The 23,596-nt window shown below is 41.2% G+C and overlaps 1 protein-coding gene across 2 annotated transcripts in view; it reads right to left on the bottom strand.

Annotated features, from left to right (window-relative positions):
* Positions 1 to 1,027: 1,027 nt before the first annotated feature.
* The window catches only part of tbc1d16 (TBC1 domain family, member 16), a 29,807-nt gene continuing 7,238 nt past the window's right edge, over positions 1,028 to 23,596 (bottom strand). The window contains exons 4-14 of one of the 2 annotated variants that reach the window (XM_015048443.1): positions 23,208 to 23,513; positions 15,075 to 15,269; positions 14,817 to 14,964; positions 14,559 to 14,723; positions 13,246 to 13,394; positions 8,804 to 8,938; positions 7,850 to 8,036; positions 6,070 to 6,249; positions 4,405 to 4,551; positions 3,162 to 3,449; positions 1,028 to 3,047 (exon numbers count right to left, since the gene is read on the bottom strand). In XM_015048443.1, coding sequence (XP_014903929.1) covers positions 3,168 to 3,449; positions 4,405 to 4,551; positions 6,070 to 6,249; positions 7,850 to 8,036; positions 8,804 to 8,938; positions 13,246 to 13,394; positions 14,559 to 14,723; positions 14,817 to 14,964; positions 15,075 to 15,269; positions 23,208 to 23,513 — 1,894 coding nt within the window. In that variant the 3' untranslated portion in view covers positions 1,028 to 3,047; positions 3,162 to 3,167. Of the gene's footprint in view, positions 3,450 to 4,404; positions 4,552 to 6,069; positions 6,250 to 7,849; positions 8,037 to 8,803; positions 8,939 to 13,245; positions 13,395 to 14,558; positions 14,724 to 14,816; positions 14,965 to 15,074; positions 15,270 to 23,207; positions 23,514 to 23,596 lie in introns of both variants that reach the window. The other variant, XM_015048433.1, reaches the window with a different exon arrangement.

The raw sequence follows: 23,596 nt of genomic DNA, 5'->3' as shown, positions 1-23,596 counted from the left end.
CTTAATTAGAAACAACGACCATAAATTGTTTGAGAACATCCAGGAATCGGTGAAAGGGAAACGCGTTTCATTATGTCCGAATATTCTTTAGCAGTATTCAGATTTATTAGCACACTAAAGGATTCTGCGTCAAACAATAGCACATATGCAAAATGTGAACGGCATAATTAAAAACTGAAAAATGGATAAAGAATATTTGGTATCGCAAATCAGCCCCTTCGAGCTTTTCTTTTGATCAAGAAGCGTTTTGCTGCTGCAGGCAGCCGCTATCGAATTATTTGTCTTCAGAATCTTCTAAAAAGAAAACCCTTCAAGCAAGGACGAATTTTTTCTTCTCTCACTCAAAAAGCTTTCATTGCTGTCTGAATTCCTTACTAGTCAAATTTACAATAAAAATCCGTCTTTCACTCTCAAAGTGTTCCTTTGTACCACTGATGAGGCATTTCAGGTTGTTTTTTTTTATTATTATTTCTTTAGTCTTTGTCGCTGTGAAGTATGACCTGTTTCCCAACCTCTTATTGAACAAAAAAATAAGTTTGGCCTCATTCAAATAAAAATGAATGCTCAAACATTGGCCAGGCTTTTTTGTTATTAGTATTTTATTTGAAAAACAGTTTGACAAAAGCTTGAAATTGTTTTATAATTTTTTTTTGTGAGAGTTCTAAATATCTCTAAGGGATTAATCCTGACAGTTTATTCTTTGATATAGTAATTTCAGATCAGTCAACAAAGCATGGTAAACTATTAATGGTGCCACCACTAAAAAAAAGGATAAAAACATAAATTCATCTCGGACTGCAGCAGCATAACCTCACACCATACAACTGAGAAAAAAATGTATCACGAATTTGATTAGATCGGAAAAATGTGGAAAAGTATCGATACGTTTTACTGTTAATACTATGTGCATCCTTCCTTACTTGAATAGAAAGACAACAGAAAAAAAACAATTTTGAAGAGTGGCTCATTAAATTATAATTGTGACGTTCCTCCTCAAAAAAGAAAAACCCAGCGTTGAGTCACAAAAAGCACAAATGCAGTTTATTGATGATGTTTTTATTAACACCAGTAATAAGAATAGCCTTTAACTCTCTCGTGAGGTGTGCAGTAATACGTCAACATAATATAGAAAAGAAAAACAGCAACGTTTTACATTCATGACCACAATTCATAATAACAACCCCTTTCCAAAAGAGGCAAGTCAGCAATAACAACTGTGGATTGGTGGCTTTTGTGTAAACAACGTGGTTTAAATGTTAATAAATCCATGAGGTCACCCTCTGAACATCGCCCATCATCACCTTCACGACAGCCTCCATGCCATTTAAAGCACTTCATGATAGCTAATGGGAAGAAGAAGAAGCAGAAGAAGAGGAAGAAGAAGAACAAGAAGAAGAAGAAGAAGAAGAAGCAGGTACAATTTATCTGCAAAGCTGCTGGAAGGCTGATTAAAGGAATCTGTGGTACATTATAGCAGCGTTTTGCAGATGTTACAATCCTGCGGGTGTCACTCAAAGGCTCCTCGAGGGGAAATCTTCTTCACACCTGAGGCAACGTTAATTTATAGTTTCTCCCTGGATGAAGCCGAAACGACAGGCTCGTTGCTCCACTTTCCTCGACGCGTTTTCGGAAAACGGTCGCAACAGTAACTTCAGTTTACAGTCGCACGCGTCTGCGTGATTTTCGTTGTGTTGATGTGAAAAGCTACATTCACGTGGACTCGTTAGACTCGTGTGCCTTTTCGTGTACTTAGTGTAAAGATGGGGCTGGGAGTGCTGGGAAGCTACGGAAAACAGCTCAAAACACCAAGGATGAAAATCCAAGCAGAATAGAAAAAGTGATCCGAAAACAACCTGATCTACAGCGCTTTGCAAAGAATATTCATACCTCCTGCGACTTGAGGGCATTTTGTTACACCATCCAAAAACTTTGGTGTATTTTATTGGAATTTCACTAAGATAAAGTAATACATAATTATGTAGTGGAAGGAAAATGATTGACTAATGTTTGCAGTTGGCTGGGTTGGTATGTACAAACCCAACCTGAATGACTTGCAAATATATTCTGCAAAGACAAAAGGGCAAAAATTCCAGGGTCAGCAGTGGATAACCAGTCAAAGCTTTAGGTTCCGCAAAACTAAAACAATGACTACATAAATAGACACCGCTTTGTTTTGACATAACCCAAAAGATACCAATAAAACACACTCAAGTTTGTTGTTGCAACTTGTCAGTATGTGAAACATTTCAATAGGCAGGAATTCTTCTGTAAAGCACCGTATCTTTGGTGAAACTGCTACTAAATAAATTCAGTATTTTACTCACAGATACTTTACAATTAATGGTGCTTATGTGCAAATGTTGATGCTCTTTCTGTTCAAGAAAGAGAACGTATAGGATGGGAAGATAAGAGGAGCCCTGTGGTGATGCTAGTGTTTGTCACATAAACACACTCGCCTCTGTTTGGGATTTTTTTTCACCCCCCACCCCCTCACAACAAATATGTTGTGACCTCTATATGTAAAGAATTGTTCATGCAAAGATAATATTGCTAAATATTTAGAACAAAAACATTCTTCTTTTTTTTTTTTTTTTCGTAAAACAAAAACTAAAGACAAATGTTTTTTCCACTACTTCTTTAACACAAAGAGTTTGGATTCGATGTCAAAAAGACGCTCAGACTTTAAATACGCACATTATATTTGACATCCACACAATTATGCCATTGTGAGAACCCAAAAACATTTTTTAAGAGTCCAAGTTCAAGTTCTGTGAAAGACGCCCCCAGTTCGCTTTTTGACCCGTCGGAGTCGGAGAGCGCGTCGGTTGCGCGATGACCCCGCAGTGACCTCCCCGGTGCCCGCTTATCCTGTGGAAGAATGCCAAACCAGCAGCAGACTTGAACCTGAAGTGGCTCCAGATCGACACGGCGCCTGGTGATTGTCTGTTCTGCTCCGAGGAGAAAGCAGCCTCTTGACCTCCGATCCGTCTGACTGCAAGCTGCCCTCGTTGCAGATTCATGCGATGCTGAACGTCGACAGCAACGCCCAGGTAAGGCAGTGTTCAACAATGCACCAAATGAACAGTTCAAGTACAAAAAAAAAGGAAAAAAATCTTGTTGTAGATACTGAAAAGAATAGTAAAGTAATAGCAGAAGCTAACCCCCTCTCAGGACTGCTTCCGGAAGGTGAAAATGTCCCGTTTTTTGGAGCCTCTCTTGCCGTCCGGCGTGGGTGTGTGGTTTGGAGAGGACGACAGCGAGGGGGAAGAGGGCTGTGGGGTGGAGGTGCCTCCATAGGGGCAGCTCAGGGAGTCTGGGTGCTCGCCTGAACACTCCACCGTGGGGATGTAGCGGCTGTCCCACATCCCCGGGCCGCACAGCTTGCAGAGGTCATGCAGGCTGCAGGGGATCCTGGGAAGGAGGCGGAACTGGTAGAGGAGGCTGCGGGCCTGGAAGAGAGGGGCGAGCGCGATGAGGGGAAGCAAGCTCAAGGAGAGGCACTTTGGCCTGTCAGAGAAGGCAAACATTGCGGATGCATGCATTGAAATAAATCAATGCTCCCGTTATCTCTTGGCTACAAGATAACAAAAGAATGTCAAGGTCAGTCTCGTGGAGTTTTTTTGTTTTTTTTTCTTTTTCTGTCTTTTCTTCTCGCTGTATCTCAAAAGCTCGCATGCCCGCTGCTGGGTTATCGTATGCACAATTCTCAAGCATCAACAAAACGCGTTACGACACCTGCATGCAAACAGAAATGTGCAGCACAAACAGCATCCATAAAGATGAGGCAGCAGGAACAGCGACTGCAGCGAGCGGTCAGATCATTAATCCTCTGCATCCTATTCTTACTCTGCTGCAGCACCAGGCAGGACTCTTCAGTGCAGACTAAAGTGAATTTAAATTACATCAGGAGGAAACGTTGCAGACAGATAGATGTCTGATCATGTTTATTGACTTTTACAAAGGGATGTGGATCGAATCAACCCTGGACGGGTTGATTCTGGAAAGAAGGATGGCTGAACTGAAATTTTTTTTGCAATTATTTTCAATACTTGTATTTATGTTTTGATGCTATATTAAAATAAATACTAAAAGGATGAAGAATCTGGACTGTGAGGAATGATCAGATTTCTTTGAGAAAAAAAAAATAAATAATAATAAAATATATATATATATATATATATATATATATATATATATATATATATATATATATATATCCAAAAAATAAGTTTGATCCCCCACTTTTAAAAATGCCAACTTACAAATGGATGAAACTTTTTTTTTATTTTTTTTTTTGAAAACTGAATAGAAAGTCGAGTGTGGAAACTTGCAGTTTGCCGATCAGCTGGTGAATGAAACAACAAGGAGGGACAAAGCATGCCGACACAGAAGCAGCAGCGTTACCTTGCGCAGCACCAGCTCTCCGTTCATGTGCATGGAGAGGTTGCTGAAGTGCAGCAGCATTTGGTCGGTGGCGAGCTGCTGCTCCGTCACGTCCTCCCCATACAGGACAATGATGGCCACGCACAGGAAGAGGTGGAAGTAGTCCGTCTACAAAGACGGAGAGTGGGGTCAAAGGGAGAAGATGAATGGAGCAGGATGTGCAGGCTTAGCGCCCGACGTCCTGTCAGACCGATTCAACACAGTTCTTGTGGTTCCTAACACTACCAACGGGCTTTAATGGAATACAATAAAAACTTGATAAATGTCAGTGACTGAAGTTTAGAGATTTTTACCTTCTGATTGGCCAGATTTGAATTTTTAACTAGTATCATGTAGCAGATCTGAGAATAGGACATTTTTGCCCTGCCTCAAAGAGGATCAATAGTTGATAAGAAATTTTAAAAGGAAACTGCAAGGTCAGTTAAATCTGCAACTGATTTCTTTTCTACATGCACCTTAATATTAATATGCTTTAAAACATTTATTGATGACCGATTTTAACCCAGACAAGCCTGATTAAATCTGCACACATTTATTTTGGGAGCAGAGCTACGTTGCAGGCTTGTGGGGAACGTTGAATGTCTGAGCACATTTTGGATTGTTGCCTCGCTGCATGATGGGATTTGTAGTTTTACTTAACAGTAACATCTAAATCCTAAAGGAAAACTACAAATCCCAGATTTTTAAACCAATACAGGGAGAAAAGCACAAAAAACCCACAACAATATAAAGACTAAACAAAATATAATCTAAGACCAAGTGCAGAAAATTACTTTATTTTATTAGTACAAATATTTGTGTGTATTTTATCAGTTTCTCAGTTTGCATCTTGCTCCTTTAAGCCCAACCCGATGACAGTTTGCTCTGCAAACTTTAATTCACACGAGAACAGTAGAAAACAATCCGCTGCCACCCAGTGCGACATGAAACGTCCTCTTCACAGAAAAATCTGATACCAATCAGAAATTCTTACTTAAAGCTCAACTGCTGCATGACTTTTAACTGTCTAACCCGAGGTTTCACACACACACACACACACACACGCAAACACATTATCTGCTCTATTGCCACCTGGAGCAGCAGATACGAACATCTCGCAGGGTGTTTGAACAGATGGCGTGAAGCAAAGGCATTTGACTCGGCCTCAGTGAGTGGGAGTGTTAAACACAAGGAACGCATCGTGGCTACAAGTTTCCAGCGCTTCAAAAGACGTGGAACTGCACCGAGCAAAATACACCAACAGCAGTCACCCTTAAATTAAATTACATCTAAAGAATGAATATGGTTGCATAGTAGGCGGTAGAAATGTGAAATATGCAAAGTCTTAAATCCAACCGGTTTTTAACAATGGAATTAAATTTTTTTAAATATCAATAGACCATTTTTACATTCACTCAACAGGATTACAAAGTCAGGCTTTTGAAAGAACTCGTCCTACTTTTTCCTTGCAGACTATAGCTCTGTTTCATTCCTGCACACTTCCTGGAAAAATCTACACACTCTAAAGTGGCAAAAAAAAAGAAATGAATAATTACCACTACATTCCTCTGTATCGCTTACCAGCGTATGCAAACCTCATCTTTCTACTTTGTGCATGCGGAGGATCAGTTTGGACTTTGTCCTGACCTGGTAGTGCGCCCAGCAGGCCTCCCACATGCGCAGCGCCTCTGTGTCGGGGAACTCTCTCTTGAAGCAGAGCAGGATCCAGCGGTGGCAGAAGAGCAGCTGCAGGCCATCCTCTCCGAGCCGGGTCAGGTGCTGGTGGAACCGCGGCAGCATGAGGCGCAGCAGCTCCCGCAGGTACATCTGCACATCGACAAGTTATTTTCCTCCGTTCTGCACCGGAACCGGCCGAGTTGATGGTCGGAAACAGCTTGTCGAACAGCTTATATGTCTGCACATGAGCGTTAAATGACTTTCTTGGGACTTTTGATAAAAATCATTTATCGTCATGTACTTTTCAGTGATTATTTAAGCTTGTGCTGACACCCAAGATAAAATTGGCACGGATTTGTGTCAAAAGTGTCACATTTGCACATCAGCTTCAAATTTATTAAAGCAATGACCCGATCAGGTAATCACTTATTGATGATTTCATATACAAAACTGCAGAACATTTTACATTTCCACATTACAACTTTGACACATGCTAGGTGAAATATACAAACATTGCAAATAAGTCAACTAAACGAGACAAAATTGCTTATTTTAGCTGTTTTTGTTAAACTGTTATCCGTCCCAAACTCTAACTTTGGGCCAAAGCTTCAAATTTTAGAAAAACACTGAAAACCTCATTGTAGACTTTAAAGGTTAAAGGGCTACTATAAACATGTGAATCATTTACTATTTACCACATTGAGGGTTCTTTAAAAAAACACACTTAAAGGCTAAAGTACAAAGTCTATCGTGGAGAGGAGATGGGCTTGATGGTCCGAAAAGCATGTTAAATGTTTAGTGTTTTCATTCCCTTTTAGCTTTTCACATTTTTAGCTTTTCAGACACATTTCAGATCTGTGGTGCAGGAACTCTAGGGGTCTAGAGTGTGAGACCCCTGTGTTAGTGGCTGCTAAAAACATAAAACTGTGGCTGAGGTTCACCTTCCAGCAAATCAGTGAAAGAAATCTTGAAATTGCTGCTCACAGATTAAGTCAGTCTAATCTGACTGACCTTGAACTGTTCTTCGAAGAAAAATGGGGAAAAAAAAATGTTGGTATCAAAATGTGTAAATCAGTTAAAGACAAGAAGACACGCAGCAGGAATTGCAGTGAAAGGTGGCAACACTGCACAGCACACTTTCATTTTTATCTTTTTATAGAATCCCCCCCTGAAACACATCAACGTTCACATCAAAAAACCATCAAGGGGTTTGAATAGTTTTGAATGGCAGTGATTATAGGCCTGTCACCATAACACATTTTGCTGGACGATCAATTATCCCAGAACTTATCGCGATAAACAACAATATTGTTGTTTTGAGACCATTTTACATAACAGCAATAATGCCATCATAACGCAAGAACACATTTTCAAGGATCAGTAAACTTTAAATTCTAATGAGCATTTAAACACTGGAACTGGAAGACATTTGAAATATCCAAAATAAGTACAGAAAACAACAGAAACGACAAATAAAATGAATTATGAAGTCTGTGTAAACAAAAAATTATTTAAAAAAAAAAAAGAGAGAGAGAGAGAGAGATAGTTGAGACCAAAGCACCAGATTGAAAGACTTGTCATTCAGTTTTTGGTTAAAAAAAAGAAAAGAGAGAGAGAGAAAAGAGAAAACAATAAATCAAGCAAACGAAAGTTAGAGATTCAATGCGATTAACTGATTTATTGTTTATTGCGACAGGCCTATGTACTGTTTAGAAACTGCTGCCTGTGGCTACCATAGAGACTCTCCTACCAGCTGCCTCTCCATGTCTTCGTCACGCGGGGAGCTGATGAAGATGGTGTTCTCCATGAGGCCGACGAAGCACCAAAACGTGTCGCTTTCGTCTTGGATCTCGGTGAGAAGGGGGGCCACCAGGTCGGACATGCCCTGGCAGTAACCCATGTCGGGATTAAACACCGCATAGTTGAGCAGAATCCGCCTGGGGCGAGAACAAACACACACATCTGAGTTCTGACGTAACATCTGCTGAGGGAGCTTCTAACGAACAGGGCCAAACGGGAGAGGAAGCCCTGAAAAGTTTTCCTCCAACCCAAACACTTTGAATGTCTTTCATTAGGGAAACATAACACAACAATACCACCCCTCCCCGCTTCCCACACGTTTTTTTCCCCTCTTCTTGCAACCAGGGAGCTAATTACTGCTATTTCTTTCTTCCTTCTTTTTTAAGACCTGTTCTACTTTGAAGAAAACTTCCCCGGTCGTCTTCATGCATTAGTAACGAAAGTACAAACAAAGCCCAAAACCCAGAGGACATTACATTGTTCTAGTGCAGCATTAGAGTAAAAATTTGATGAGTTTCTTCTAAACAAGGACATCAGGACCTTCAGCTCCGCAGCAGTTTGAAAGTAAATGAACCAGACAAACATGGGTGCGACTTATCAGCGCTAGAAAACCACAGGCTGGCCTCAGATGTAGAATCACTCCCAGACAAAAACACCAGGAGCCTCAACGAGAGTCGCAAAAATAACTAATTCCCCCATTTAAATCCTCTCGCTCCTCATTTAGAAAGCCATTAGCCGCAAGTACGAGTCGAAAGTGCTCAGACGGCTTAGTCAAAGTCAACAAAGCATGGAACTCATTTGCGGCTCTGCATATTATGAAATAAACGGTGTAGGTGAGGCTGAGCGTCGAGCGGACGGGTGGGAACGATGGAGGGTGACGGACAGAAAGGGATGTTGGGAAAACCTCATGATCTCCACGTTCGGGTTGTTCTCTCCTCTGAAGAAGTGGTTGCTGCGGTCCGTTCTGACCACGTCTTTATCCACCGTGAACTGGACCTTCCTCCAGAACTCGCTGTGCTCCTCTGGGCTCATGGATAATCTGAGGAGTCAAGCAAATGGAGCGGGAACCGATTATAAAGGGGGAAAAAACAAAACAAACGGATGCTTAATGCACTATAATCATCATAAACACATGGAAATGACTCTGCTGCTATTCTGCTCCTCATAGCTGCTGCAGAAGGTCCCCCCAAAAAATATGAGCAGTGGACCCGAGCGTTCCTCCGAGGATCCCACCGCAGCCATCCACCCTGATGTTTGGCAGCACATTACCGGCGTCCTCCGTGTGTACCAATGTACTCAGGTCCTAACAAGCAGAGGGGATTTAATTAACACTGTTTGTTTTCCATGCGGCCCCACCAGGAATAAAGCCAGCGCACCTGATGCAACGCCGCGCAACTGTTTGGTTTGAGATCTGTGTGTTTGTGTCGCTGGACCCTCCCCAGCCACCGTCCTACGCTTCGCTTTCTCAGGAGGAAGCTGCTCAGGAGTTTGGAACATTGTTTGCACCACTTCAGTGGTTTTATGGGTTCAGCAGTAAAAATAAAATCCAGGCTCCTGAAGAGGACGGATTAGCTCAGCAAACTGCCTTGCGAAAGTGTCCCTGCACTTTAAACTTTTTTGTGATGCTGCTATTGTGTATTTTAAAGGGGCAGACCAACACACAGCAGAGCATCTCTAGGAAAAGGAAGGAAAAAGATTCCAGTTTTTCACACACACACACAAAAAAATAAAAATCTTAAATGTGTATGAGATTGAAATATTTTTGCTAAGTATCTCAAACTCCGACAGAAGCCTTTAGCAATTTTTAAACCTCGTTAAAGAATCTTAATTGGATTCACGCCCGGACTTTGACTGGGCCGTTACAACACATAAGAATCCTTTAATCTAAGCCATTCCATGTATCTCTGGATAAGTTTGTCACTTTTCTTTAAGGTTTTCTTCCTGTATTTCATCTTGTATCCTCTTCTGTCTTCCCATAATTTGTGACCAGCTTCCCTCTTAAAAATGGAGAAGCCGAACCCCTCAGTATGATGCCACCACCGCCGTCTCTCACAGTGGGGGTGGCTTGTAACGGGTGGACAGGAAACATCTGTCTCCTCAACACCCTTGTTTGGCGTGTGGACCCAACAGTTCAGTTAGGTCAGGTGACTTCTGATGGCATTTGGATGAACTTGCTTATATCAGAGTACAAATGTATGCCTTAGTTTTTGGATTTTTATTTGTAAAACTAATGTAAATCCTCCCCTGCAGCTTTACATCGGTGCGACATTATGGCTGAATTTGTTTACTGCATTTTTCACAAGTGAAACATGAAAACCGTCACAGAAACTGAAAAACTGCAGTGAAAATCTTCATGTCATTTCATTAAGACATACTTTCTGCCTGAAAAATAAAGCTCTTCATCAGTAGACCAGATCTTCCGTGTCAAAGAAACAGAAAGAAACATCTTAAGGTGAGAAAAACACAAACAAAAGATAAACAATAACTTTCCGAGAAGAAATCTGTAAATATTTAGCAGATGAAGTAGCCAGTAAGGAGCCCAATGTCAGATAATTATTTACAGAGAAAAGGAAACCAGATAAAGTGTTTCAAACAAGATTATTTTATTATTATTTATATAAAACGAGAAAATAAAGGACATAGGAACCGTGACATTCAGCTGAATGTTTCTGCAGATATCTTTTTCATAAAAAAAATACTTGCAGGTGAAAATGACCTTCCTCTTCTCTGAAACAAATTTAACTCATATTGGAGCTTCGGTGAATTCCTGACATAAACGGCATTATTTTACAAATTCTAACAAACTCAAACACTCAGATTATGTCCAATGTTAGCTGCACTCCTATGTGCAGCTGCTGAGTTATTATTGTTAGAATGAGGACACAGGGTTGGGGGACAAGGTAAAGCCCACACACTCGCCTCCTTGCTCCTAATGATCAATCGGTGGCCTTGGAGGGCTGCCGGAGGCTCTTTAAAGGAATCAACATCAGCGTCAGAATGAAGAGTCTAATTAGGCGACTTCTGGTGCACTCAAAGCGATAATAGCCTGTACAAATGAAATCTGTCCAATTATCGTCGTCGTAGCAGTCAGAGATGCAGAGACCTAGAACCTGGAAACCTTAACCCTGAGACGGAGTTGTGTGGATAAGTAAAGACTCTGGGATCTGGGTCCGTCTGTGCATACCAAAGTTGTGGTTTTTCCCCTCCCCTCTCGCCGACATGTGAGCATGATCTGATGTGATAAGCGCCGACATGTTTTCTCTCCAGAGACCTTTTATATCACACCCGGCACCTCCCCTCAACACTTCTCTGATTGTGCCTATTGATTGCTCCGCGCCTGCGATGGGAAGCCACAACAGACTCGCGTACGGTTTAATGTTTTACCGACTGAGCTTTTGGCAGCCAGAGGCTGCAGCCGAGTGTCTCAGACATGATTTCAAAGTGGTTTCCATGTTATTGAGCCGAGGTGCAGATGTTATCAGCAGGAGACCTTCAAGTTAAATAAAGATTTACAGGTGCATCCTTATACATTAGAATGCAAGTCACTCATTGCATACACGGTGATATTGTGTTCATTTTGATAATTATGGTTTACTACTAATGAAAATCTAAAATTCAGTTTTATAGACATAAGAGCAACAAAAATGTGCTTTAATAGAGAAATTGTGGGGAAAACTAATGATTTGATAATTGTCAAACACACAACCTCCACTAGGAAGAAAAAGTCATGGAGGACATTGGATGTTGAGAGTGCCTAAGCTTTTAATTGAAAGTTAAGTGGAAGGAAAAGCTGTGGAACAAAAATGTGTTACGACAGCACCAAGGAAAACACCGTGGCACAAATGCAATTAATGAATTCACAAAGCCATTACTTCAGATCCAGTTGGCTTTTTTAAAATGCACAAGACACAAAACCATTCAGGAAGTGGGATACATCCTGAAATCAATCCTGAACCAGAAACCGCATAAGCCATGTCTTCATAGTGAATAATGTGCCTTGGACCTTGGGAGGTGCCTGGTTAACAATCATTGTTGTGAGTTGTAGCAGATGCTCGATATTAAGTTAGAACTTTAAAAAAAATAAATAAATAAAAATGTCTATTCATTTCTGTTTTGTCCTATTTTATGACCCGCTTTCATTTTTTATTTGCCAACTTATCCAGACACACACCAGTCCTCTCAGCATGTGGTTCAGGGGATTTCTGCAGTGGTGCAAAATACAAGTGGAGCCATGAATGAATAAATCTGGACAGAAACACAGAGGGGGGAAAAAACACTTCACTGTGGATTACTGATGTAGCCCACTGACCTGCGGGGAAAGAGGAAGCTTGTGTACAGTAGTTATTTATCCAGTTAAATTACAATTTACAATCAAATCATGACCAATTTGAGCGGCTGACTGTGACATTTTGTTTTATAGAAAGAGAACTACATGTTATGCAAACTAACTTGACATTCAGTTGTATTGTTGGCTTGTCGCAATAGGAAATTTTACTGGACAATAAGTCGTCTCACTAATTATAACAAAATTACTGTTGTTTTGAGACCATTTTCAAGTAACACACTGATAATGGCATAACAACGCAAGTTTTCCCTCTCAAAGACCAATAAACTTTTATTTTGTAAAGAACACTTAACACTGGAACTGAAGGATATTTTTAAAGCACAACTAAAACCATAAATAAAAATGATTATGACGCCTCTATAAACAGATTTTCCTTTTAAAAAGTATTAATGATCAGAACGGAAATTATCAAACTCATTTCAATTTATCATGCGATTAATTGATTAATTACATGTTCAGCTGATCGCTTCCATCCCACAGCTTAAGGAAGCAGTATTTTCTGCTAAAGGAGCCCAGACCAAGTATTGAGTCCTTCACCTATGCAGTACATGGTCATACCTCAAGGTAAGGATATTTTCTTACCAACCTTAATATTATGCGTAATATTTCAGTTTTTTCGGAAACATCAATTTGAGTTTCATTAGCTTTAAGCCTCAACAGAAACAAATGCTTGAGACAAACCACTCTATATGCAACAACATTGTTCCACCTTCCAGTAATATTTTAAGAAAAAGAAAAAAAATGAGTAAGCCTGATTACCTTTTGAGTTAACAATGAGGAGAATTAAATATATCATTAATTTAATGTTTGCAGCAAAGAAAAATGTATTTTGTAGATATTGAGAAAGAGGGGCAGGTTTCTACAAGAATTTTCTTCTTCCTGCTCCCTCTTCACTCGTGTAGAGAAAGCGTTGTAAGAGAATGTGTTTTGATTGATTGATTGATTGATTGATTAATTGATTGATTGATTGATTGATTGTGCAGCATTTTTTCGTTACCCACCTTCTCTGCTGGATGTCATGGTAGTGAGCTCGTTTCTGCAGCCTCCAGGCCTCTCTCTCCTGAGAGCTGGAGTCGTAGCTGTAGTAGTGCAGCAAGAAGGGCCACACCTCACCTCTGATGGACGGGTCGATGCCGCCAAAGAAGATCGCCTGTCGAGGAAGCGGCAGGTGGGTAAATACGGCAAACACGAAGGGAGGGACATGCTCTGGCAGCAGGGCATGTTGACATTCCCTGCTAGCATGTCTTATTTTCTGCATTATGCTGTGAAAAAAGAAAACAATGAGTGTTTATTCAGCACATCCAGCAAAAACAGGACTCGTCTGTTTCCTTATTTGAACTTCTACTGAAAAAAAAAAAAAAAAAAAAAGCTTTGGTCATGGTCTAACTGCCACTGAGTCATTACAGTAGACGGGTAAACCAAACAGCGACTCAATTCCAGAGAATGCAAATGACTCACAGGGGGTACAACTGACAGGGACAAACCCTCCCATTATTTACAGGCCGAGACGATGATTGAAACTGAAACTGAGAAGCTTGCAAGCTGAATTTCATTATGACTTGACAAACAAATATAGAAGAAAAAGGTGTGAAAATGGCCACTTTCATCAGTAGTGAAACACGCTCTGACTTGGTTTCTCATCCATACAATGCAGAGGGAAGGAGCCCCGACTTTCTAGAGTTTAGAAGATGCAAAAAATGTAAGGAAGGAAGAAAAGAAAAGAGTTGGGACCCAAGTGAGGTAGGGTGGACACAAGAAAGCGGACAGAGACAGACAACGGGTTATTATGAAAATAAAGAAACAAGGTGTGGAGTAAATCAGGATAGAAAGAGTCAAGGTAAGACAAAAGGAGAGAAAGAAAGACAAACGAGAAGGACAAACATAAGAAACACAGAAGAAGGAAGAGCATGAGAGAGGGAGGGAAAGAAGAATCAAAGAAGGACACAAAGAAGGAGGGAGACAATATTTAGATGATAAGATAGGAGATAAAGTCCAAACATACAACTATTTGTCCAGGCTTGCATGTTCCTTTTTTCCAGAAATGGAAAACACACATCCATTGTCTACGTTCGCTCATCCTTGCAGGATCGTGGGGTAGGGCTATTTTCTTTTGTTTTTGTTGGACGGTGTGAGGAAGCCAGAGTACCCGGAGAGAACCCAATGCACTCAAAGCAGAAAAACGCACAGCTTCAGACTCGAGCGCAGGACCTTCTTGCTGCACGGCAGCCTTTGCCACCAAATGTGCGGCCATCCCGGAAAACGCTGAAGTCGCATTTCCAGATTCTTCAAGCGTGCGTATGAACCGTGGATTTACCTTCCGCAGCTTGTACTCCTCCTCCACCTGCCCGCTGTGGTTGATGTGACGCAGCCAGGCGGCGACGTCCACCCGCCTGTAAAGCCTCTCCTCGGGGTGCGTCTCGGCTGATGGCAGTGTGGGCCTCTGGATGGAAAACTGCATGCAGGACTTTTCATCCGACACCTTCAGACAGAGTGAGGGAGAGGAGTAAAAAGCCGAGTGGAAGTTTCGCCAACGAAGACCCAAAAGAGAGGTTGCCCTTCGCCTAAGTCTGACCTGGTCTTTGGGTTGGGTTTCCCTGCAGCATTTCCACTGCTGGAAGACCTCGGCCAGCTTGTCCAGACCAGCATGGTGGAAGTGAAGGATCTTATACTGGCTCTCCCTGCTGGCTATCACAAGCTGGCCACTAGTGCACGCGTCATCACTGCAACAAAACAACAAGTGATGCAAAGACAAGTTCACAAGGGGTTCAACTTCATGACCCTGTAATGATTCCCCCCAGGGAATTTTTTTTTCCATTTGCTCCCTGCTGACCTGAAGAAGAGTCTCAGTGACCTCATGTGACCCAGGTCCACCCTGAAGACTCCACACAGCTGCTCCAGAGCCAGCAGCTTCTGTTGCTCCTCCCAGCGCATGGCCTGCGACTGGCCGCCGCCCTCGGACGGGGCGTGGCTGTCCAGACTGGACGCGGAGCTCACAGAGTGGTTCATGGACTCCTCGCACAGTTCCCTGTGAAAACATGGCCGAGACTTTAACGAGTTTCACACTGTGCCCCACATGTCCCCCATAAAGATGTCCGTATTCATTGAACGTTTCCACACGTTGCTGCATTAAAACCACAAGCTTGAATGTCTTTTACGCAATTTTATGACAAACCAACACAAAACAAAAAAAACAGAGCACAAATTTGAAGTGATTTTCAAATCATACAAATTGAATTGAAGTAGTATGGGATGTATTTATCTTCAGCTCTATTTACTCTGATGCCTCCAAAAGAAATCTAGTACAACTAACCCTTCACTGCCTAACGTGTCATTTTTGACATAAGTTCTTCAGATGCCTTGAGAGTGTTAAAAACGTTTAGTGCATTCCAGCAAACCTGCTGTAAACAGTAAATATGTTGCTGATTATCCCTTACACATTCTGTGGAATAAAGTGTAGTATACTTCAAAAACTTACTGCTAAATGCTTGTGTGGACTATCTTTACATGCCTGTAAAGACACATTTTTTCATATGATGATTACAACATGATGATACATGATATAATAAAAAGTTGCTAAATCAAAGCTGTTATTTGATTACTCATGATACTTATTTTGTTTAAAATAATTGTTTCCCTTTCGAAAATGACTTATTGTATCAGACTTTCTTCAGATACAAATAAACATTTTTGCTAATGTTTTATTAGTTGAAAAAAAAAAACATCCATTGTTACATCTCAGTCTGAACATACCATTCTCACCATGAGACATTTTGGTGGCAGCATCATGCGGCGTGGATGCTTTTCTTTAGCCAAAAGAAGGAGTTAAAAGAAAACGGATGCTATTAAAAAAGAAAGTCAGGAAGAAAAACCTGCTGCAAAAGTCTTGATGTTCGCTATCCAGGACAACCTTAAGACATATGGCCGGAGCTATATTTTTAGTGGCCCAGTTAAAGCCCAGACTGAAATCTGTGAGAATCTGTGACAAAATATGAAAACAGATGTTCAGAGACGCTCTCTGTTGACAGAGCTTGAGCTATTTTGCAAAGAAGAATGGACTGAAATTTCAGTCTGTATAAAAGTAAAACTGCTAGAGACAAATCCTACCAGCTTTGCTGCGAGTCCCTGCAGCAAAAGCTGTTTCTGCAAAGTACTGATTTAGTTTGCTGTACACACATGCATGCAAAACCTTTCATATTTTCATTTGGTTACTCACTATTTTGTGTGTGACAGAGTCCAACGGGTGTAAACACGCTGTAACGTTTCATTATTGAGGACGTCAGTATGTCATCGAACCAAAAAAAAATTCATCAAAATAATTGCAAGTACAAAAAAATGTAAGGATAAAACACAGGAAAAAACACTTAAAAATAAAATCAGTCAATTTCTCTTAAAATTCATTGCACATTTTGTATTATTTTGTCGAAATAATTCCAAGCAACATGTGAAATCTGCAGCTCAGGACTGCATCTGTGTTTGCGTCTCTATTACATTCCTCCAAGAGGCTGCGAATAGGAGGAATGCATGAAGGCTACCAAAGACAAATACACACTCACATATACATACAATAAAATCTGAGCGTGCGCGCACACACACAAATCACACTGTCCACCGTCCAATTTCCCTCGTCATTCCCCTCATGGTAAGTGTGTTTTTCCCGGCACTGAAACCTGAGCTCAGGGTTCCTCGGCTTGCAGGAGGAGACACACAATCACATGTTATGCATACAGATACATGGAAATATGCAGGAAAACTGGGAAAATATATTGGCAAAAACATGCATAGCACACAACAATAAAATATATTATAAGAAGCTTTAAATCACTTGCTTACTCTGAGTCTTTCTCTCTTTGTCACACACACACACATAAGTGAATGAACCATGGCTAATGACCATAATACACTCTCAAACACGAATCTAGACATGGTAAAGCGGAGAGAGGGAGACGTGTTAAATCCACTGACATTTTAGAATCAGGCGTCTGAATAAAGATTTTCAGCACTGCTTGCACGGAAACGCACCGACAGAAAACCAAAAACCAGATGTTCCTCAATTTAAAAATGCCATTTCAAATATCGGAGGCATGAAAAACTAATTATCTTCCAGCAGCGAAATAGTTTTGACATTATTTACTGAAAAGGTGCGAACACATGTGGCAGCTTGGTGCTCATGCGAGAAGGGTGCAGCCAGTTTGATTTTTTTCCACCCCGTCTCTGTCATGTCTGGCTAATCATTTCCCTGTTAGCAGATGGGAAAATAACAAGCCTGATCAATCCAGGCTGCACAGTTTCCCTGTGTTATCGGCTGATTTACTGCGCTCCGTCTCGTGTATCGCGGCGCAGAGCAAACCGTAGAGAGATGGCGGGGGGGGGATGGAGGAGAGGCACAACGAGGTCTGCTAAGGGAGTTAAGTAACATGAAATATGGAGGGAGTCCTGTCTTCATAACCCCAGTGACTGTCAAGTTAGGAGTGTTTACAAGGCCCTTCAAGTCTTGTTAATTCCAACTGTCCTTCATGCTTGGAGCACATAAAAGTGCTAAAACAAGGGAATGGACCGAAAAGCACGGATCACGCTGAAAACTACAGACGCAAGCTTATGTCGGAATTAACGAGCCCGTTCTAAACATTTATCAGGCCACGCTGTGCAAAGTGTAAACAAGCTGTTTTGATCTCGTCGAGCCGCTGTAGCTGGCACGTCCCATCAGGCCAGAGCGAAACGGAACGGCCCCGAGGCCTTTCATCATAACACTTTTCCTCTCCAGAGGAAAGTGCTGCCAGGTCACCCTGAGAACCACGGCCGAGCACACACACCCTCCCGCCTCCCTAACCCCCGCCGGGACTTCCAGGTCCTTCATCTAATCCCCAAAAGGAACAGAGTGTCAGAGGAGAACAAGAGGGCGGGGGTGGTGGTGGTGGTGTGGGCCACACTGCAGCCATATGCTGGAAAACGGTCAGCGAGGCATGCCAGAACCCGTGATCCACCAATAATCCCAAACGGACGCACATAAAAGTCAGATGGAAACTTTAATGGCATCATGAGTCAAGATTTGTTTTCAAGAACATTAGTTTAAACTAAACAGCAGGTCGCTTAAAAACACTTTGCAGAAGTAATCCGGCTGCTTTTCGCATCGCATCGCTTTTACAGCAACAAACTTCAAAGTATTTTGGCGAGCGATTTCGACAAAATAGTGCATCGTCGTGAAGTGAAACGTAAACAGTATGCTGCTGCTTTTATGTTTTTTAGAAATTAGAATCTTGTATTGTGGCATGGATTGGTAGTCAGTTCTTTCCAGAAATGCCTTTTACTGCCATTGTGGCTGAAGGCTTGTGGGCCGTGTTTCTACCAGCTTTTCATAAACTAAAACCTTCATCTATTCTTTGCAAAATAGCTCAAATTTAGTCAGATTGGACGGGAAACATCTGTAAAAAAATAAATAAATAAATACATTTTTTTGTTGCTTCTAACAGGTTTATTTCTGTCCATCTTCATCCTCTCTCACCAGCATTTCATTGCTGACGCAGAGCATGCCCTCAGCATGATGCCGTCACCACCACACTTCCCCATGGTTCAGGTTGAAAATTTGACATCATTGACATGTGGAAAGCGGCAGCTATTTCAGAGCTACCATGGCCCAATAGGACAAATTTAGACAATTGGTTTTTATGGGTTTTATTTAGAGCCATCAGAGTCAAACACAGCACCACACCAAAGTTCAAATAGTATTAATAATTTTACAAAGCACTATGCAAAAGTTTTAAACTTTATGCTTTTACTCTGCTAAGCCAGAGTTTAAAGTCTTTTAAAAGTGGTTCTGATCAATCTTCTCTAATAGGTCAGAGCTAAGTGGTTTAAGAAAATGATCTGAACAAAAACAGAGTAAGAACAGAGTTCAAATAAAGTACTTATTAAAGATTACAAGACTGACAAATTATGACAAAAAATCAGAGGTGGCTTAAAGCCTCTTTATTATGCTAGTTGTGAGCTGCACTGATAAGTGTTTACGAGCAGAACTTGCCTCATTTTCTAAAGTCAGAAGTCAACACCATAGCAAACCAATGCGCTGAGCTTTAATCACATGTTCACGTTCCTTAAGTAAAGCCTTGGGAAGGCAGTACACACTGACAGCTCCATAATCTACAGTTAAACTTTAAAGAAACTTGTTAAGAATCTTGACAGACATTGCTGTGGATTTCTTCTTTGCTCCCTCCCTCCCCTCTCCTCTTTTCCTGCCCCCCTTTTCATCCACTCTCACTCTCCCATACGCAGTTCGTTCTCTTTGAATGATTCCAAGTGACATGTTTCCAGTTCCTGGCCCCTTAGTGTCAATTAAAGCAAGCGAGCGAGCGAGAGAGAGAGAGAGAGAGAGAGAGAGAGAAAGAGAGATTGAGTGGGTTCCAGGGTTTTGGCTGCCACTCCGCTCTCTTCAGCGCTCTAATCCGGAGAGCTGACATTCAGCCCAGCACAACAACCCTGGGAGCAGCGGGAATCAAAGGGCTTCACACACACTTTAGGAAGAGAAGGGGAAAAAGGTGGAGGAGTTTGTGTGCGTGTGAGGGTGAGAGACCTGAGAGGTGGGTGACGGCTCAAGTAAAAGAAGAGGAAAAGATGCAAAGTAGATAGTGGCGGAAAGTGATGGACGGGAAAAAACATCCGAGTGGCAAAGAGTTGCAAAAACAGAAACTCTAACAGCAAAGAAGAGTAAAGGTTTGAATCTGCGGGGCGGACAACACTGCCAAGTCACACACTGACTGTGCTTACGGCCAGCTGGGGTCAGAAAAAGAGGTTAAAAATGCTTCAAACACACACACACACACACACACAGGCACACAGGCACGCACACGCTGACTGACTCACTCTCTCTGCACAGGCACACACATTCTGGGCTGCATGTCAGGCCGAATAGCTGCGTGAGGAAACAACCACGAAGGGAATCATAAAATTAAATGACTCTGAGGTCCAAACAGCAACACAATCGCTGTCCAGATGGCTCCCCCTGATTAGAGAGCAGTCTGCGCAGGCACCACAGTTTCGGCAGTGTTTAAGTTTCGGATGGGGGGAAACGATCAGTGTTCCTGTGAGCTGCTTCGAATAAGTCTAAAATATTTCTCATCCCTCCTGTTGAAGTCATCTACCTGCTCTCAGTCCCTCAGGAGCCTCGGGCTGCAGAGCCTGGAGGCACCATGTGGCCTGAGGATAAAAACAGCTCCAAATGCCTTCAATTCTTTTCTTTCTGGCTCCACCTGCTGGACGGTCAGAGCAACTGAAGGAAGGACAACTGGCTGAATATTACAACAAATTATAACCAGGGTTTCAGTTAGTTACACAGCAAGTTATTACTACCTCTTCATATATTAATCTCCAATTTAAAACAGTTGGATGTCTTTAGAAACTGCTTTTGCAGTAAACTTATAGGAAGCATATTCAGAGAAAGTTAGTGGCACACCATCTAAAAGTTGATCAAAGCCAATGTGTGCAACTAGGGAAAATTAGTGGCACCTCTGATTTCATTAAACACAACTTTATATGACACTTATGACACTTTTAATGTTATATCAGTTGGGATTCACTAATTTTGAGACAAGAAGACGTGAGTTGGATAACAGGATTTTATAAAGATCTCAATATCAAATCTCTGAAGTTCTAAGTGCATATAAAGGTTTACTGAAACAAAACACTCATCAAGTCTTAAACATGTAAAACTTTTGGTCAGATTTGTCTGATAGAACTTTTGTGCCATAATGACTCTCTGTGGAAAACAATGAATCCAGTGTTAAGGAATGCAAGCTTCTCCATTTTCTATATAATCAAAAGCAAGTAAGTAAAACAATAAAATACCCAACATGTTTTATTAAATTAATGCTTAATTTTTAGCCAACTTTGTAGATTTAAAGTTAAAAAAAAGAGAAGAAAATTATACAATCTGTTTTGTGTTAAAGTTTCTATCAATATGAGGAAAAAGCAATATTATATTTTTTATATATATATATATATATATATATATATATATATATATATACTTTATTTATTTGTTTATCGTTTATCTAAAGGAAGGTTCCTTACAGCGCTATGTAAAGGTATTTGCAACCTTATAGATTCTGTTTTTGCCGGTTCATTTTGTTGCACTCAAGTGTTTCAGATCATCAAAAAAAACTTTATACTATCCAGCAAAGATAACCTAAGTACAAAATACAGATTTTATATTATAATATACTTTACGAAAAACTGTGTGTTATAAGACTTTTAATAGATGTGGTGTTTTAAAAATTGCATTTACAGCAAAGTAAATGCAATTGGTTGAGGCGTTTGATGTATTTAATGAACATGTAGGCCTGTCGCGATAAACGATAAATCAATTAATCGCACGATAAATTAAACCTATCGACCTCATTTTAATTATCGGCTTTATCGTCTCTTCCTGTCTTTTTTTCTTTCTGTTGATGACACTGAATGAAAAAAGGCTCAGCTCCGGTGTTCTCCACTGACCCTCCCTTCCTCATTTCCTTAAGTGTAATGTCCAGCTCACACTACACGAGTTGTTCTCAAAATCTGAGAGACACATTAGCTGACAGAAATCCTAGGTATAATGGTTCAATCGGGTTCGTCGTGCCATGTGGTGTCCGGCCACATGGACACAAAATAACGGCTACAAGTCCAGTTAACTAATTTTAAAATCAGGCATTAATCAATGCTTTACTAGAATCTACCAGTGATGCATGTGGCTAGAGTCAGCGTAAAGTCCTGACTGAATGAAAATCATTATAACCTATTTATGTCACGTTAACGAAGAACAGCTGAAAACATACCGGGTTTATCAACTGCGGTAGCGATTTGGCGCCAACTCCTCCCCTTGTCATTTTTATATTCTTTCTCGAAATGTTGAATAAATCTTAATGTTGTTTCCACATATCATCTCTGATGTCCGCTGGACTTCGGTTGCGCCGTGTAAGCTGTTTGGGATTCCCCTCCATAATTTCTCCTCAGAAATCAGGAGGAGAATCTGCGCTTTCTGATTGGCTACCTGTCACATTCAGCTTTACACTCCCAGTCGGGGAAAACCCCTGATTTAGATCGGAGCGGCCACGACGATCTACTGTAACCCACCACACACTGCAGGATGATCGGTTACGAAATCACCAGCGAGAATCTTAGATCGGCCAACGATCTAAGAAAATAGGGGCAAAAACCCATGTAGTATGAACTATTGCATCAGGTAGTCGGATGTGCCCATCTTCTTTATTTAAATCTAGTGATTACTGAAGGGCACATACAGACTTCATAATCTGCACTCTTGGTTGAATGCAGTATTTATTTCCACTTTGGCTTTATATTGTTAAGTTTTTATTCAAGTACGTTTTTTGTTCATGGAGACTGATAATCCATTTTATTTTTGTTTTTGGTTGTTTTGTTTATGTAGTTTATCAGTTCCAGTGTTATGTGTTCTTTTGAAAATAAAGTGCATCTATCTATGGCAGGAAATTGTATGCATTATTACGTCATTTCCATTAAATCAGTGTCAAAAGGTCTTGAAACAATATTATCGTTTATCGCAATAATTGTTTAGACAATTAATCGCTCAGCAAAATTTGTTATTGTGACAGGCCTATGAACATACAAAAAGTAAAAACAGAAACACAACATATAAGTATTTAATCTGCCAGTCACCGATCAGAGGCAATGAAGGGAAAATTGGCTGAAAACTACAAACAGGGCAGGAGCCAAAAAATGCATCTACTACCAACACCTATGAGTTGTAAGTACACAAATACTGTAAAAACTAGTATGCATCTTCAGGAAACAATCATATTTTCCCCTCCCAAATTGTAATAAAAAAGTACAATGAGCGAGATGTTTCTAAAACAATATTATACACTGATGTTGCAAGGACAATATATTTGTAATATATTGTGCAGCACTAATTACAAAAAAAAGACCTCAAACACATGTCATCCACTGTCTCACTGACCTGCTTTCAGGGTCCAGGAAGACGGAGCCGCTGCTCTCACACAGAGCCTCGCTGACGGGCGACAGGCAGAACGGCGAGGAGAAGGTGTCCGAGTCGGAGCCCATGGTGCTGTCCCGGCTCACCTCGTCCGACAGCTCGTAGGAGCCTTCGTCACCCTCCTCCCCGGCTAAAAGAAGCTGCTGCTGGTTAGAGGAAGGATCTGAGCCGCTCTCACCCACCAGGCTCTGGGCGGAGGTGCTGCTGGTGATGTTCCTCTCGTCGTCCTCCTCTTCCTCTGGAGCGGCGGCTGGAGGACGTGAGCGCGGCCTACAGAGGACGGTTAGTTCGAAACATCGCCAACATAATCTCCGGTAATACTTTGTTTGACGGGGTGTGCATGAGACTGACAT

Source organism: Poecilia latipinna, unplaced genomic scaffold, assembly GCF_001443285.1.
Source record: "Poecilia latipinna isolate Pla-1442-1.1 unplaced genomic scaffold, P_latipinna-1.0 Scaffold42, whole genome shotgun sequence".
Classification (NCBI taxonomy): Eukaryota; Metazoa; Chordata; class Actinopteri; order Cyprinodontiformes; family Poeciliidae; genus Poecilia; species Poecilia latipinna.
Note: the sequence above shows the minus strand (reverse complement) of the source record. Positions and strands in the feature narration are given on the sequence as shown.